This window comes from Ailuropoda melanoleuca, chromosome 14, assembly GCF_002007445.2.
Source record: "Ailuropoda melanoleuca isolate Jingjing chromosome 14, ASM200744v2, whole genome shotgun sequence".
In the NCBI taxonomy this organism is placed as follows: Eukaryota; Metazoa; Chordata; class Mammalia; order Carnivora; family Ursidae; genus Ailuropoda; species Ailuropoda melanoleuca.
Window position 1 is genome coordinate 8,966,664 of NC_048231.1, and position 17,873 is coordinate 8,984,536.

At 36.6% G+C, this 17,873-nt stretch overlaps 1 protein-coding gene across 14 annotated transcripts in view; it reads left to right on the forward strand.

The window, feature by feature from the left end:
* Window positions 1–17,873, forward strand: part of GPHN (gephyrin) — a 609,565-nt gene that overhangs the window by 552,742 nt on the left and 38,950 nt on the right. For 13 of the 14 annotated variants that reach the window (XM_034642048.1, XM_034642043.1, XM_034642056.1 and 10 more), the window contains one exon: window positions 3,319–3,440. In XM_034642048.1, the coding sequence (XP_034497939.1) occupies window positions 3,319–3,440 (122 nt within the window). Of the gene's footprint in view, window positions 1–3,318; window positions 3,441–10,232; window positions 10,371–17,873 lie in introns of all 14 variants that reach the window. The other variant, XR_004620093.1, reaches the window with a different exon arrangement.

The window sequence follows — 17,873 nt, forward strand, 5'->3', positions numbered from 1 at the left end:
GGGGGGTAATCAGAAGGGGGAATGAAGCATGAGAGACTATGGACTCTGAGAAACAACCTGAGGGCTTCAGAGGGGAGGGGGGTGGGGGAATGGGATGGACTGGTGATGGGTAGTGAGGAGGGCACGTGTTGCATGGTGCACTGGGTGTTATACGCAACTAATGAAGCATCGAGCTTTACATCGGAAACCAGGATGTACTGTATGGTGACTAACAGAATATAATAAAAAAATTTTTATAAATGTTATGTATATTATATATATGTATAATATGTAATGTGAAACAATGCCATCCACATCATCAACAAATAAACCTACCCATTAAAATGTTAAAAAAAAAAACTGTTCTATTAACATTTCTGAGCAAGGGAGAATATCACTGTGGCACAGTCCTGGTAGTGTCCCAAAAGGAGGAAATTACAGGACAGTTATAGGAGTTTGAGAACTGAGGTTCGTCATGAGAACTGGGGGGTGGTTTTAAGGTAGAAGTTAGTAAGTAAGGTCTTGGCAGAGACTGATCAGATTTGTAAAATAGGTGAGTTGCTGAAACAGTCTTATCTTTGGAGCATATGAGTCTATGTGGAGTTGTCATGGTCTCAATTTGTCCATGGTCTTGGAGCATATAAGTCTAAAGAAGTTTTGTTAAAACAGTTTGACTTAAGATAGTTGTTTGAGTTACATGTCATGGCTTGGTACAGGTTATCTGTTATGCAAATAATAGTACAGTTTTGCAAATTGATGTTTCTATATTATTTCTCGGAAGGAAAGACTTTGTAGGCATGTTAGCCAATTATAAGGATTTGAAAACATTCAGACATATTGAATGTCTGAAACAGAGGTGGCGGGGGCTTGGTAAGAGCATGACTGAAAACATCGGGTCAAGGAGGAGATATATTAGGATCGTCTTAAGGATTGTAATCTTTGAGAAGATAATGGACTACAAAGGGAAATAAAAAGAATCAAAGGTTTAATGTGTGAAAGCTGGAAAGACAGTGGCACATTGATAAGAACAGAAACAAGAAATTGAAATTCAATATATGGTAGACAGGAAAGTAACAAGGTATGGAGATAATGGGTTATGCGTTTTTTTACTTTGTACTTTTATTTCTTTTGCATTTTAACTGTGACAAGTTTCAGGCATTATTCCAAAGATGACCAGAAGTATAGGATACCAGAAAATAAGATTAAGTTTTAAAAGGAAATATTGTAAATTTATTCTATATTCAGACTTATACTCCCATTCAGTTGTTTGTTTTCTTTGAAATACTTAATGCACTGTAAACCCCATACTCTCATTTAACCAGCTTTATTCATTATGTTGATTTTACAGATAAATAACTAGTTCTCCAGTGATCTTTGATCTGTTGTTTCTAGAACTATTTGCAGCAAAATAACAGAAAGGAATGTAAATGGCAAAGAAAACACTAAAACAGGTGGTCAGTACCCAACTGTGAAAAAAAAATTACATAACCACACAGTTTTCTTTCTGAAGCAACTTGTCTAATTAATGGAGCTAAGAGCTATAAGCCTTTGCCTTTATAAAATTATAATGACTTCAATAACTGTGTGTTAATTAAGATCAGAAAATTAATCTATATTAGCACTGCAGTAGCAATTTCCTAAACTCTGTCAGTGACTAAGGATGAAAGTGGGTTGCAATGTCACATAGCATCTGATTAAGTTAAATTAATGCAGTATTTGAAGGGAAGACTCCCAGGTGACACTGAATAAGATGATCAGAGTTTTTCTCTAGCTTTTTAAGGGGACAGTTGCAAAGCCACTACTTTTCCTATGTAAAGCCAAAGGTCCTACCCCATGGTATCACCACTAAGTCAGAACGAAGATTGAAGGGGCTAGAGGTTATTGTTTGGGAGAACTGAGATATGAAGCCCTTAGTATTGGTCATATTAACAGCCTAAGTATCTGAAATATGCAGGTTTGCCTTCAACCTCGTAAGATAATATTCCAGATTTCCTCACTTCCAAGATGTACTATTTTTCATTTTATATTTCTGAAATCAAAGTTCATCTTGAAATTGATGTATAAATTAAGATGTAGGTATGTCTCCATGTGTTAAAGACCCGAACTCTTGGGGCACCTGTGTGGCTCAGTCATTAAGCGTCTGCCTTCAGCTCAGGTCATGATCCCAGGGTCCTGGGATCGAGCCCTGCATCGGGCTCCCTGCTCAGCGGGGAGCCTGCTTCTCCCTCTCCCACTCTCCCTGCTTGTGTTCCCTCTCTCTTGTCTCTCTCTGTCAAATAAATAAATAAAACCTTTTAAAAAAAAAAAAAAGACCCCTGCTCTTAAGTATTTTATAACCTAACCTAAATCTGTATTTACACTATAGACTAATTCTATCTGTACTAGCATCCAAAAGTAAAACATGAGAATAGTCGGGGTAAAATACACGCTCTTTAGGAAAAGAATCATATTTATTATATATTTACCCATAGTAACTAAGTGTTTATTACCTCAGTCAATCCTAACAACTGCTTTTCAAGGTAGTTATTATTACTATATGTTATAATCGAGAACATGAGGCATGATGTGTTTGGGTAACTTGAATTTGAATCTTGTCTGAATCCCAAGCTCTTCCTACTATACCACACTGCCTCACTGGTACATCCTAACATAGAATAAGCTTCTAATAATTTTTTTTGTAGACTTATAATGGTAGATATTAAATCTCTAAAGAGTGACTCAATTCAGAATCATGGAATAGTTGTGCATATGTCTATTAAGTATTACTTAAGTTTGCTAATAAAGAGACAAGACACTTGTATCCCTCTCCTTCAAATAAGTTTAACTTTTTTGGTACTGTTGATTGCACTTCAGAAAAGAGATCAAAAAGCTTGAAACAAAATATTAACAATCATTCTCTTCATAATTGAGAATATCATGTCACACAGTCTCTACCTCAGGTGTTCTCAGTGAAAGACGAACTGGAAAATAGTATTGGAAGGGCAAGAGGAAGTTGTTTTATTTAGTTTACCCTGGTGAGCAACCACTGGGAAGGCCAGTCTCTACAGAGCACTACTGCCAAACTGTAACCAAAGCAGGTGTGATGTTTGGTCTGCTCTTTAGGCACCATTTAAATTTCTGTGTGCTTTTTAATTCTGGAAGAATGTTTTTTTCAATCTCCTATACTCCCAATGTTTATTCAGAGATCCCTTGGGCGTATATATACCTTCTATGTGCCAGATGCTGTAGTAGGTGTTAGATAAGGTAAACTCTGCTTAATAGATCTATTTCTTTTCCATTAACCATAGGCAGCATTATCCTGAGAGAATAATCTATGGTGGTTTTTTTTTGGCTTTGTAGCTGCTAAATCCCGAAGATGACCTCTTACCAGGAAAGATTCGAGACAGCAATCGTTCAACCCTCTTAGCAACAATTCAGGAACATGGTTACCCCACAATCAACTTGGGAATTGTGGGAGACAAGTAAGTATTGGATTTTATTTGGAAGTTGTTATTGTACACATTTGAATTTTGGGAGTACTAACTAGGTGGGATTGTTGCTAAAGAAACAAATTTAATACCGTAATTTTCACTAATCTCATTCTTCAGAAGCCAAAGAATTATGCACGTTTGTGTCCTTTTGGGATAGACATTGTCCTGGAATGTCTATTACAACAGGAGAAATATTTTTGCTCTCCTATGGGTATGTTAAGTTTCCAAGGAACTTTTTTGATAGCATTAGCTTTATTCTAATGGAATTAATGGTGATGGTATTATTCCTATTCACACTCACTTGTTTCAAGAAAGGCAGGAAAGATATGAGTAAGAAGATAAAGAATGTTAAAATTCACACTAACTGCTCCTTCACCATTTAGGTACAATTGTTTTCTAGGACTTTTATATTGATTTTTTTGTATCTTATGTAACCCAGGTTTCTCTAGGCTTCACCCACTTGTAAGTACAAATGGAGGCACCTTGACTAGAATTGCCCATCTCTAAGAGCGTATTACCCCATATTCTGAATTAACTCAGCCCTCTGCTGAATTCCCCAAGGATTTCTATGAACTTCAACAGATTTTCACATGTGATCAAGAGCAAGTCTGCTCTTTCTGAGCATCCCACTACCATGTGACACTACTACTCAGCCCTCTCTCACCAGGATTTCCAGTTCACAAGAGGCATGCCTGCTTTTAATAATACTCAAACATCAGCCTGGTGGAGACAGAGCTGGGAGACAAATCTGAGTGGCAGGTAGCGTGATGTATCTGTCGCCCGTAATTGCCCCTTTCCTTTATCACCACCTTATAACTGAGTAAAGCTCATTATGCCTGGATCCTTCTTCCCCGGGACAAGGTAGGAATTTCCCAGCAAATGTGCTTTTGAAGAGGCTCTGCCTTGCCATTTCAGAAGATATGCTCTGACACCTATACCCCAGCTTAAGCTTAACTTGGATACATAATCCAAACCTTGGACACAGCATCCTACCAATAGCATGAAAGGGAGTAGCTTTTATGTCCTTTCTCTTTTTAAAGTTCTATTCTTTCCTCCTTGTTTTTTTCTTTCTCTGAGAATATTGGAATAGAAGCTGTTAGACATACCTTCAGATGTCATTGTTTTTAAAACCTTCACCATTTGTATTTACCTGGATGCTTAGTTCTAGAGAAGCCCATAGCTAAGTAGCCAGCCAACTTAGAACCCATGCTGGTGAAGATAGTGTCACAGGCTACTTAGTATCTCCCCGACCCAGGCTCCCTAACCCTTGGAAGGGAGTAGAAAGAACCCATTGGAGAGAAAGGGGGGAGGGTATTATTTGAATTTGGGCCTGACCAATAACCTGTCCTTTCACATAAACCTAAAAGTTATCCTGATGTGGATACACCTTTAAAGAGAAGGAAAGATAACTTCCCAAAGGAGATAAGAGGAGCCCAAGAGTTCCAAAAACACAGAGCAGGTTCTGAAACTCTAGAGAACAACTTACCAGATCATTTAGGATTTGTTTCCCACCCACAACTGGCTCTGGCCCTGCCTTCAAGTGCATTAATGAGCTCTAAAGAACATTATAAGGTAAAAGAAGCTTATTCTTTGTTTGTTTGTTTGTTTGTTTGTTTTCCACTCTTACCTTAAGCTGTTCTGGACTATAATTTTGTCCTCTCCTCCTCTTTCTATACTTTTGTATAAAAAATGCTTACTTGATACACTATATATGCTGCCAGTACACCATCGAAAGCCTCTTATGTTGATCTGCTAATATTTAATTGTCTGTTGATTTGTAGTTGACATTGACTAATAATTAATATTGATATTACATATAACTCCAAAATACATCTTGAAAATAGCATATAAAGAACAATAAAATGATAAGATGTAGGCAATTCTGAGAATATGCAAATCTCTAGTGTATATCCTTTTCTCAGCTGGAAATATCTTCCATAAAACTGAGAACAATTTTTTAAAAATACAACAATGCAAATCTAGACTTTCTTAGTCTTAAGAGTGCTATATCGAAGAGGCCCAGAGTAAATGGTTAGAATACAGAGATGGAATGTGGGTGGAAAGAATTTATAACTGTTCAATGGAAATCAATGCTGGGAGTTTAGCAAAGAAAACAAGGTACATTTAATCTGCTGCCTGTTGATACTCTGTGAAGGTGGCCTCCCTCTTCATTCTTCTCCTTCCTGTGTAGCCTTTTGCTAATGAAAGCAAATGTTATACAGAAGCCTCTCTGTGAAGCTCTCCAGGGAAACAAGAGAGTCATGGGAGAAACTACACTTTGTGTAAAGCAGGGAGAGAAATAGCTCAAGAATGTCAGTAAGCCCAGAACCCCTGCTCAGCTATGACAGATAAGAATAGGGAGTAAGACTCATCTATGGAACATAAGAACTAGGATGATCGGTAGGGGAAGAAAGGGATAAAGAAAAGGGGGGTAATCAGAAGGGGGAATGAAACATGAGAGACTATGGACTATGAGAAACAAACTGAAGACTTCAGAGGGGAGGGGGTGGGGGAATGGGATAGACTGGTGATGGGTAGTAAGGAGGGCACGTATTGCATGGTGCACTGGGTGTTATACTCAACTAATGAAGCATCAAACTTTACATCGGAATCTGGGGATGTACTGTATGGTGATTAACATAATATAATAAAATAAAATTAAAAAAAAAAAAGAATAGGGAGTAAGAGCTCTACTCTTGTATTTAAAAAAAGGTTGGTGGCTGGTTTTTAAATTCTGTGATTCTGCTTCTCAGCTCTTATTCTTATCACCAACCATAATTTTAATGATAAATGTTAAAATTGAAAATTAAGACTCTGTAATGTATTTGGATTAAATTGGGCTAAATTTTGCCTTTGCTTATTGTACATTTTATTTAAAAAGAGTACAGTGAATATTATGGGAAGGGTACTTCAAATACCTGAGAGTTAACAACTGTATTTTAAAAGCATTCACTTATAAATATTTTGTGTATATTAAAATATATTCCGTAAGACATAGTTTCTCACAGCACGTGGAACACAATACTCTTGGGGCTTCTAGTGGTTTTTTTTTTTAAAGACAAATTTTGAAACCAGAGATGTTAAATGAATTTGCCCAGCATTATACAAGTTAGTGGGGAGGTGAAAATGTAAGCTAAGTCTTGAAATTAACAATCTACAATTCTTTGCTATCATTATGAAGACAAGATAATAGCTATAAATACGTCAGAAGAGAATCATCACTATGCACTAGAATGGTCAGAGTTTTATAAAGGTGCAATGTTAGCTAAAACATGAATGAGGAATAGAATTTGTATAGTTAGAAAAAGAGAGTGTGTTAACCAAGTAGGAAACATAAAATTAACAAAAAATAAGGGAATAGAAAATAAAGTAGAGAAGTAGAAATAAACAACTACTAGAGTCAGGCCAAACTGATGAGAATAGGAGGTTCAGGTGGAAGGATAATGGAGGTCAGTTTGGTAGAAATTTAAGGCCAGATTTTCAAAGACTTTGCAATTCAAGCAGAACTACCCAACTCACTTAAATTTTAAACTTTTTTAAAAAGCAGAATTGACATAATAACCCATTATTTTAGAAAGATAATTTGAACAGGGTATATCACGTGGACTAAAGTTAGAGATGGATTAGAAATAAGAACAATACAATTTGTTTATTAATTATTCAGTCAGGAAGTATGTGTTGTGTACCTATGAGAATCACCTGAAGATCTTATTTAAAATGCTGATTCTGATTTAGCGAATGTGGGATGGGTCAACATATTACATTTCTAACAAACTCCCAAGGATACCAAGCTGCTAGTCCATGGATCACAGGAAATAACAATTTTGTCAATTTAATCATGCATCTACTATGGATTTTAAGACCAAGACTATTGAAGTTACAAAGCTGAAACATAGATCTTGCCTTTGAAATTACATGTACTAGAAACCATAAATTAGTAATAAAAATGTTTTGGAAAGTTCCAGAGCCTAAACTCACATTTGGAAGTAGAATTTTTTTAAAAAGAGATTAAATCAAAAGACATCGTAAAGGCTATTACATAGGACAGAAGAGTATCAATGTTGATTTCTCTTCATCTGGATTACAAAGCCTCATCAAAATGATATGTGACTATAAACACAAATAAAATACCTACAAAACCCAGCTCTTAGGTTTCTCTACCACGATTTTATATTCCTCTCTAGCAATACACCATTTCCATTTCTTCATGCTCCATTTGTAGTCTATCCTTTCTTGGTTTTGTAGCTCCTCTTCCTATGCTCATTCCCTAAATTTAGGGGTCCCCATGGCTCACTTTTGGCTTTCTGTCCTTCTAATTCCTTATGCTAATGACTCCCAAATCTTATCTCTGTCTTGAGCTCCATGCCTAGATCCACCTGCTTACTGGGTGCATTTTCTTTTAAATTCGATAGGCATTTGCTTATGACATCTTCACACCTACCTTTCTTTAATCTTTTAAAGATTAAACTGAACCTGTCCAAAACTAAGTTCACCATCCCCCCACCTCTCTTACTGCCCCTCCCCACTACCGCCCTGTTTTTTTTCCTTTCATTCTTCTGTCTCAGTGACTGCCACCAGCCATCACTGAGAAGAGAAGAAAGTTGAACAAGAATCATCACAGCTCCTTTCTTCCACTCACTCTATATTTAAGTCCTAAAGACTTTCCCTCCTTGGTATTTCTTCTCTACATTCCCTTCTCTTCATTCCTACCGCCCTGGCTTAGTTCAGGGCTCCATTTATTTTAAGTCTAGACATATGAGACTAGCATCTTAACTGGTCTCCATGCCTCAAGTCTTGTTCCCCTCTAACTCACCCTCTGTTCTGCTACCTTTCTAAGGTGTATATTCTATACCTGCGGCAGAATTGAGGTTTTATTATATATGGATAAGCAGACTTTAATAATTCAACAAACTTTTACAAACAGTTATGCTCTATCAGGCATTGTACCCATCTTTGGTACTACAGAGATAAATAAGAGTTAGAACTACAAAGAAGTTTTCAATTCTGATCCACTTCTCCCTTTCTTCCCAGTCTCCAATCTCCAGTCTCCTTTACTGCAAACCTGTCAGTGTTTACTGAGTACCCATTATATATATATATATATGGGGACAGCTGTCTGGAGAACTTCACGAAGATATTCTTACAGACCTGGGGACATCTGCCGAATGGGCAGGGCTGGGCAAAGATGGCTTTTCCAAATTACACTTGAGCATAGCGATCTTCACTGAAGCGATATAGGGTTTCATTCCGTCCTGGGCCAGCATCCCTCCTGGCAGCCCACCTTGTCCTTCCGGGGACAGGAGCACCCATCCCTTCCTTTCCTTCCTGTGGGCCCTCTTTAAAATTCCAGCCAAGTCTGGACTGCTTCCCAATTAGCCTTCCCAAGGTTCTATCCTGTTCTGAGTGACTTTTCTAATTATAGACATCACAGAACATCCTGAAAAATAAATTAAATAAATAAATAAATATATATGTGTGTGTGTGTGTAGCACTATACTACATTCTTTCATGTATGTGTCTTAATAAAGCCTCTTGAAACAACAGAGCCAGATAAGTATCTTTTATCCCCATTTTGGAGATACTACTGAAGCTTAAAAAAATCAACCTCTTCAGGGTCCTGCAGCTAGTAAAAGGCAGAGTAAGGAGCAGGCCTGTCTTAACTTCAGAGTTCTTTCTCCTTTTGCTCTGCTATCCTACCCTTTTAACTGGAGTTAGCATCCACATTTCATTAATATTAAGGTTAATAAACTAAATAGGCTATCTCCATTTATAATGAATAAAAACCCTTGGTAAGTAGTATCTATGAACATTTCAAAAGCCAGAGAGGAAAATTTAGTTTAAATTGTGAATTACATATTGACAAATGAATTATAAGGATTTGAGTTGCAGAATCCAAATCTTTAGGTGATACAGAAATGGGAAAAATGGCAGGAGGATTTATTTTGGCCTCCCTCTTATAATCTCTTCCTTTACCTTTCTTCCCACAGCTGCTGCGGCTGCTTTTGCAGCATTTATTACTTTTGTAATAAATTTGTAATACCAAGTTCATAGTATCTTCTTTGGGGGTGGGAGGATGAAGGAGAGAGGAAAAGAGGGGAAGAGAGCATGCACACAATGTGAATATGTGACAGTTTGGTAGTCAGGCCTACATTACTCAACTTACAAATGACCTAGATTCACAAATGGCCACCCTTATTCTTACCTTTTCCCTACTTACCATATAAAGCTCCTTTGTTACTACCTTAGGAGAAGTGAAGGGAGAAAAAGCATTTTGAAAAGTGAAAGGGGAGAAAGCAGGAAGAACAAGAAGAGTTTAGTGGTACCGTTAATCTCCTTATTCCCCTACCCTCAAGATATAGCCTATTTAGAAGACGTGTTTTATTAAGCCCAGATAACCCATACACTGTCTAAATGTGTTCTATTCACTTTGCTGTGTTTTCTGATAATCTAATATTTAAAGATCCAATTGTATTAAAAAGCATCCTACCTGAGAAAAAGTTGTTTGCATATTAATGTGAATGAGTTTAAACCAGACATCCAACATCTGGGTAAATCCTCTGTCCTGAATGAACGGAAGCAAATCACTTAGAACTTGGAGTTCTTCAGAGGCACCTTGGGTGGCTCAGTCAGTCCAGTGTCTGCCTTCAGCTCAGGTCATGATCTCAGGGTCCTGGGATACAGCCCCGTATCGGGCTCCCTGCTCAGCACAGAGTCTGCTTCTCCCTCTGCCTCTGTGTGCCCTCGCTCTCTCTCTCAAATAAATAAATAAAGATCTTAAAAAAGGAAGAAGATGAAGAAGAAGAACTTGGAGATCTTTGCAGAGGACAAACTCTAAGCAAGACCACATCAGAACCTGAGCACAGCAAGGTCCTGGGGGTCTAGCAAGAAGTACATTTGGCAGCAGGAAAATATTAAAGAAAGGTAGGTGGGAAGATGTCATAAGCAGATGCTTTACATTTCAGCATTCTTTCTTCAGTCTTCCATCTTGCTTCCATAAGTCAGGCTAGTACTAAAGAGTAATTCAGCAATATACTAGTAACATTATGAGCTAAATTAAGGTTGGTTGGTTTGTTTGTTTACCCTAGAATTGTACCCAACATCCATAGTGCTTATAGATGTTTATTTAGAAATGTGTTCTAAGCTCCAAGCAACCAATTTTATAGAGACTCTGAGAACATAACTAATGAGTTACAAATCAGCTGTGTAAAAAAAGACTTACCTGAAGTTGTCAGCTTTGTACTGACTGCATGGTATCTTTTAACACTATTTACAGAGTCATAATTAGTAGTAAGACATTGGAAGATTTTCAATTGGGGATAACATGATCATCTTCTATTCCTGGTCCAGTTCTATTATGCACTTCTTGGGCCATTGTTCTAGATGTTCTAGTGTACATTTTTAATGTAACTCTTTAATCTTAAAATAAATGTTCACTGAAGAAAATTTAGAAGATACAGGTTCACCAAAAAAAATCTAAGAAAGGAAATTAATACATAATCCCATTACCCAATATTACTCTTCTTCCATTCTTCAATTCTGTGTGTGTACAGTTTATATGTAAAAGAAAACAAAGAAATCATAGTTTTACTTTAACTTTTCTTTTTCACTCAGTGTAAAAGAAAACAAAGAAATCATAGTTTAACTTTTCTTTTTCACTCAGTGTATCACAAACATCTGTCTGTATTATCACATAGTCCTCTTTGATATCATTTAAATGCCTATATGTCATTCTCAGTATAAAGTTTAACATTATTTATTTATACAGTCCCTTGTTGCCAGACATTAGGTTGTTCCTAACCTTTCTCAATTGTAAGTAAATGACGAACATCTGTATAACTAACTAAATCTTGGTGTATACCCACAATTATTTGAGGGTGTCTTTAATATTTTATTTTATCCATTTTATGACCATTTGTTGATTGTCTGACATATGCAAAGTTATGTTGATAGCAGAGGTAAAATGATAAATAAAACAATTGCTGTCCTCCACTGCTGGTAGGCATGTAAAACAAGTTGTTCATGGCTGTCTCCTCAGCAATTAGAACAGTTTCAGCACATGGTAGCTAGTCAGCAAATGCCAGGAGGTAAGAGAAAAAGAGAAGAAACACTGAGTATGATCTGAATATGAAACTAGTCAAGTCTAGAGATTTCTAATTGGCACAAATTGGTGTGAGTTTATAGGGATAAACTCCTCCTAATCTCCATCCTATATCTACCTTGAATATGGGACAGTAGATGTCCTAGTATTCTTTTCCCCATGGCTGGTTAAATTACCTATTAGCCTCCTTTTGTCTTCCTGGCAGCAAGAGCTACTACTGTTTCCCTACTGTGGGGAAGAGTCTAAAATAAATGAAGAAATTTGGATAGGTAAATGAATAGGGTGTACTGTATGTTCCAGCCAAGATAACTGTGGCCAGACTTGGTTAAGATAGTCACCATTTGGGCACATACTTTCTTCTGTTTTTCCTTTTTTTTTTCCCCCTTTCCTGATAAAATTTCTTAGAGAAATTGCTACTTTTGTGGCTTAAACAGGGTGGAAAAGGATTTGTTTATATTAAGGCAGGGTTGTTTTCTTTCCCACCAGCCTATAAGCTCCACGAAGGCTAGGACATGAAGGTGTGTCTTGGTAACCCTATACGAAGAGTACTTAGTAGGAGTATATCTCCTAGATTTAGATAGCCCTGCCATCTTTTCCTATACCACCCTCTCTTTCCATGGAACCTAGAAACTATGCAACTGTCCAAAAGAATCTTACAGGGTCCCTTCACAGTGAGTCCAAAAACCTTAGCCGTAGGAATAGACCAGACAGTATGGCACTGACAACAGAATTACATTAGTAACTGAGACACATCCCCAAAAGGGCAGAACGTAAAGCTTTATGGCTGAGATAATTCGTTTTATATTTCTGAAGAAAAAGAAATATAAAGTGGGAGAGGGAGTAGCATTCCAAATGGATTTATGAAGCCTCTAATTTAAAAAGTTGGGGAGCTGCTCCCTCAGGCTTAAATAGATGATGTTATACATTTACCTCTTAAATATAATAAGCAGGTAATCATGATCCAAATACACAGAATCCACTTGGGGAAAATTTCTTAAAGTTCAGCACTAATTGATTTTATATCATGTCTAAAACTGATTTAACTATTGAGCTGTTTATATTTTTACATCAGCTTTAAAACAGCTTGGTAATGTAGTTTCCAACTGCTGACTTAGACCTTCCAGCCTTGCAAGGCCTGAAGGGCTGAGAAATTTCCATAATTAAGAAAAGAGTTCCCCCTTCTGGAAAATTGCCATTGCAGTAGCCTGCCCCACTCATATCATGCTGGGCTTGCTTGGCTCTGTCCCAGATTGGTATTTTGGATTTTAATTGCCTGCCGATTTGTGAAGCTGCCTCTTCACATTAAAGCATGAAACAGAAAGGGAACAAGCAATGAAAAAGCAAACCAGATTCTTATAAAACTGGTGTATTTAGAAGGGGTTATCAAGGTAGACTTCACAGTACAGTGATTATTCAGGCAAAGCCCAGTGCTTTATGTCTTCAGTTTGTGAAACAAACATATCCTAACATCTTAGTGTTTACCTACTGCTCTAAAAGTAGAAATTTCTATCAGGGAGAATTTAGGTCCGAATTTAATTAATTCTTGTCATCTTTATAAACTGCCTTTCTTCTCTTCTGAAATAAACACCTTTTCTGCTCAAAATGTGAAGTTTTAATTTTTGAGTCAACATAAAAGATTTATTTTCTTATAGATTTCTTTTTTTTTTTAAGATTTTATTTATTTATTTGACAGGGAGAGACAGCCAGCGAGAGAGGGAACACAAGCAGGGGGAGTGGGAGAGGAAGAAGCAGGCTCCCAGCAGAGGAACCTGATGTGGGGCTTGATCCCATAACGCCGGGATCGCCCTGAGCCGAAGGCAGACGCTTAACGACTGCGCCCCCCAGGCGCCCCTATTTTCTTATAGATTTCTAAATAGATTTCTTCATTAAGAGAGGTCTCTCATAGACTATGGACTATGAGAAACAAACTCAGGGCTTCAGAGGGGAGGGAGTGGGGGAATGGGATAGACTGGTGATGGGTAGTAAGGAGGGCACGTATTGCATGGTGCACTGGGCGTTATACGCAACTAATGAATCATCAAACTTTACATCAGACACCAGGGATGTACTGTATGGTGACTAACATAATATAATAAAAAACATTAAAATAAGAGAGGTCTCTCATTTTGTATTGGCCAACCAAAAATATTCTACTTACCAAATGTGTTTAACAACAAGATATTCTTCCCACTCTCGGGGACAGACTTTTTTGGTGGCTATTACAGTTGCCTTTCTTCACCCTAAAGACTTGCTGTTACAGTTGATGTTACTGATCCTTCTAAAAATGACCTCCAGGTATTACTGTACTTTTGGAAATTGTATTCTTACTTAGGAAGTAATATCTTCCAGAAAGCCTTTTCTGATTATCCCATGCCAATTCTGATCATTCTGTCCCACTCAACATTTATACCATTTTACCTTACATGTATTTTCATTTTAATTAATGTATTTGAATTCAATCAATGATATTAATTTCATTGCTTATTTCATTCATTTTCCTAAATTTTTGTCATATCTTTTCTGCATTAGGTTGTAAACTTAAAAGCAGGGACGATGTTTTCTTCTGTCTTTACATGACTTTATAGTGCCTAAACACCCAGTGGGACTGAAGAAGGACTAAATGATGGCTGCATGTAGTATGGAGTTTTTAATCAATACATGAAGTAGATACCCAGAAAATATTTGTAGTTGAAGAATTTATCCTGGACCTCTAAGGAAATTAGTATATGATTAGTATATGTCCAGAGCTGGGGTTTTGGGGGTTTTATTGTTGTTGTTGTTGTTGTTATCTTGCTATGATCAGTTGGCATTATTCCTTAATCTCCAAATCCTAGAATTTTTCTCACTTTCCCACTGTCATCTTCACTCATCTTAAAACGATACAGCTCACAGTTGGTGTAACAGATGAAACAGGAAACTAATTAGCAGCTGTTGTCCATCTGTGTGTTTATATTAAATATTTTAAAATAAAACTGCATTTACATTCTGAATGCTCTGACTGAAATCCATAAAATCTAAACTTGGGTAAAGGCTTTGTTTTGGTTTTGAATTTTATAAACTTCATGATAAAGCAAAAAAAAAATTATGTCAGAGTCAGGATTATAGTAATTTAAGGCAACACAAATTTTAAAAAGCAAAAAGTCTAAACTGAAAGTGGGCTCTCAAAGCCCCCTGAAATCTGAAAAGATGTTAAAGTCAAAAGATACCATACCTTCTAGACCTTTCTTTCACAGATATTGTAGTACATAAAGTATTGAGAAAGCTGCATGCATTCTCTGAGATTTATTTTGAGATTTGCTTTACCTTTTCCTTTTATCTACTTTCTGTTACGTTTAAGCTTCTTTGATGTTCAATTAAGTTAGAATTAAGTTAGAATTCCAGGGAGAGTACAGTTATTATTATTGGTAGCCATTTCCCAAGCTGAAGGTGAATGTCATAACTTTGGGGGGGGAAATGCCTTTTTTTTTTTTAACTCAAGTCAAATAGTCAAATGCTCCTGATGTTCAGAAAGTGAAAGAAAAATATGATCTGCAAGATGAGTACTATATCTCAGTGCTCTAGTCAGTTTCTCCTTCTATGCTTCAGTCTACATGTGAAAATAAAATAATATTAATTTCAGTTATTTCCATAGAATCAGAGTATCTTAGAGTTGAAAGGAACTTCCAATGTTAGCCAGTCCAGTCATTCACCCAGTGGAGGTATTAGAGAAATTTCTAACAGCTAGCCATCTGGTTTTTGTTTGATACTTTTAGTGAGGAACATCTTACTTGCATTAGGAGGCAGCTCATTCTATTGTTGAACGGCTGTTGTGCTGAGGATATTTTTGCATTACACTGAGCCAAAGTCTTCATCTCTCTTCATCTGTTTCTTCCATCCATTAGCCCTAATTCTGCCTTCTGGAGCAACACCAAATAAATTTACTCCCTCTTCTACATGATAACCTTTCAAAGAAAGTACTATTTGTGATTATATAAATGCTAGGTAGTATCTTCTCTTCCATCTGCAGATAATATTATTATGTTATATTACAGTTGTAATAGTTGTACACTCTTCATTCCCAAAGCTACCGTAGAGAGATTGAGTTGAAGCTAGGGTTAATTCAGTTTATTTGTTGAGTGCCTACAATGTGCAGGGATTTGGCAGGGCAATCAAGAAGCCTAGATAAAATGAGACCTTGTCTTGTGAGACAGCCATACATTATTGTATCAAATTTGTAAATTTGCCTTTTATCACAATTTGCTGCCTCTCTTTATCCTTTTTAGTTCTTTTAACTTAAATTCCACTTTGACATTAATATGCCACTCCTGCTTTTTCACTTATTTACTCGGCTGGTGTCTTTTTGCCCTATCAGGTTTTTTTCACTCTTTCATCTTTTAGTGTATCCTTTGTGAATAACATTCAAATGGAATTTGCGCTTAAAAAAAAAAAAAGGCTCAATTTTGCACCAGCCTTGAGTTACTATAACCCTGATCCTGGCATAAAGTTTATTTTGCTTTATCATGCAGTTTGTTATAAATGATTGCTTGATGTTTTTTCTTCCAACTTACTTTATGTTTACAATTTATCCAATGTTGTTATTTCTTCCTTGTCCTTTTTCCTATTGTTGGTTTGATCCAGGTGCCATTTGTTCCCTTTTGCCCTTTTACTGTTTTGGAAGGTTTGCTGTACTTTACCATTCTCCTCATGCTTTCCTTCTAATTTCAGATATTCATAATCAAATATACATTTCTCCACCATTATTTTTTTCCACTCTTATCTTTTTTAAAAGGTGCTTACTATATCCCTCCTCCAAGGCATTCCTATTTCCTCTATGTTCCCCTAAACCAGTGAACTTTTGCTTTCTCCATCTCCTCTCAGCCCTAAACTTTTAGGTATTGCTGAGAAAATGCTTTGAACTCTAGCTACTATTATGTTTTCTTTTGTAGTATATTTCTACAGCTTCTGAGAAATCCATATTTAGTATATACATTATAATTTCCCAGTTTAGTTGATCATTATTCATTTAGATTTAGCTGTATAGTTTTATTAATATGTTTGTAAATTTCAAAAGTGCTTCCTCTCCTCTTCATCTCCCCCTATCTTGAGATTTCTGATCTGATCCTTTTTTTTTTTCATTTAGAGTCATTGTTCCAGAACATTACTGGTTGATTTATTATCTGAATCTTTGCATTTTCACAAATATGATTCTTCTGTCCTGATAGGTGAATGGGTCTGACTGGGTATAGGATTTGAAGGTTCCAGGCCTTTTTCCTCTGAGTATGTTTATGGTAATCTATTATTTTATAGTTTGGGTATTGTAGGTAAGAAGTCCAAAGCCAATATTCTTTTCCTTTGTTAATAAATTCAGTCTTTCTGTCTGACAGCTTGTAAGATTTTCTTTTTATCCTTGAAATTATTGAGACATTATTAGGCTTACGTTTTTGGGCAGTCCTATCTTGAACTCAATAAATTTTTTAAATTTCCAAACCCTTTTCAAATAAATGAAATTTTCCTCTATTTTCCCCCTCCATCAGTTCCTTTTTTTCTTTATGGAATTCCTATTGGTAATATGTCAGTCTCTTGCTCTTTCCTCCAAGTTTCTTATTATTTCCTGCATTGACTTCCATCATTTTTTATTTTTGTACATTCCTTCGAGATATTTTTTTAGAGGGGGAGGATATTTTCTCTTTACACTATTTTTGTAGAGGGAGAAAGAGAGAGAGAATCTCCAGCAGACTCCCTGAGGAGCACAGAGCCCAACTGGGGGCTTGATCTCATGACCCTGAGACCACAACCTAAGTCAAAATCAAGAGTCAGATGCTTAATTGACTGAGCCACCCAGGAACCCCATTTGTTTCAGATATTTCTACCACTTGGTCTTTCAGGCCAATAATTGAGTTTGCATTAGGCACTATATTTACCTTCATCTACTAAATTTTTAAACTCAAAAATCTTGTTTTTCATTCCAGAACATCCTTTTAATGTTATAAGTCTGTTTCCATTGGTGCTTTAATTGTTTGTTGTTATTCTTGCTGAAATTATTTCTTTTCCCCAGCAGTTTCATTTCAGTAGAAGCTGTCCTGAATTGTGCTTATTCCTCTACCCTCCAGCTGGTGGCTTCTTCGATTGCTGGTATTTTCCTTTACCTACTGAGAGTTCTATTTATTCTCAGCCTTCAGGAAGCTGCTAGGGTACCATGGCCCTGATGAGAACATAGTTGTAGTAGAAAAAAGGATCACAACTGGTAAAACACACAGAAATCACACAACTCATGAATTGCAAGGCACCAACAGCAAGCTGCCAGTGTTCTATTGAAGTAAGAAAAAGAGAAAGAAAAGAAAGAATGA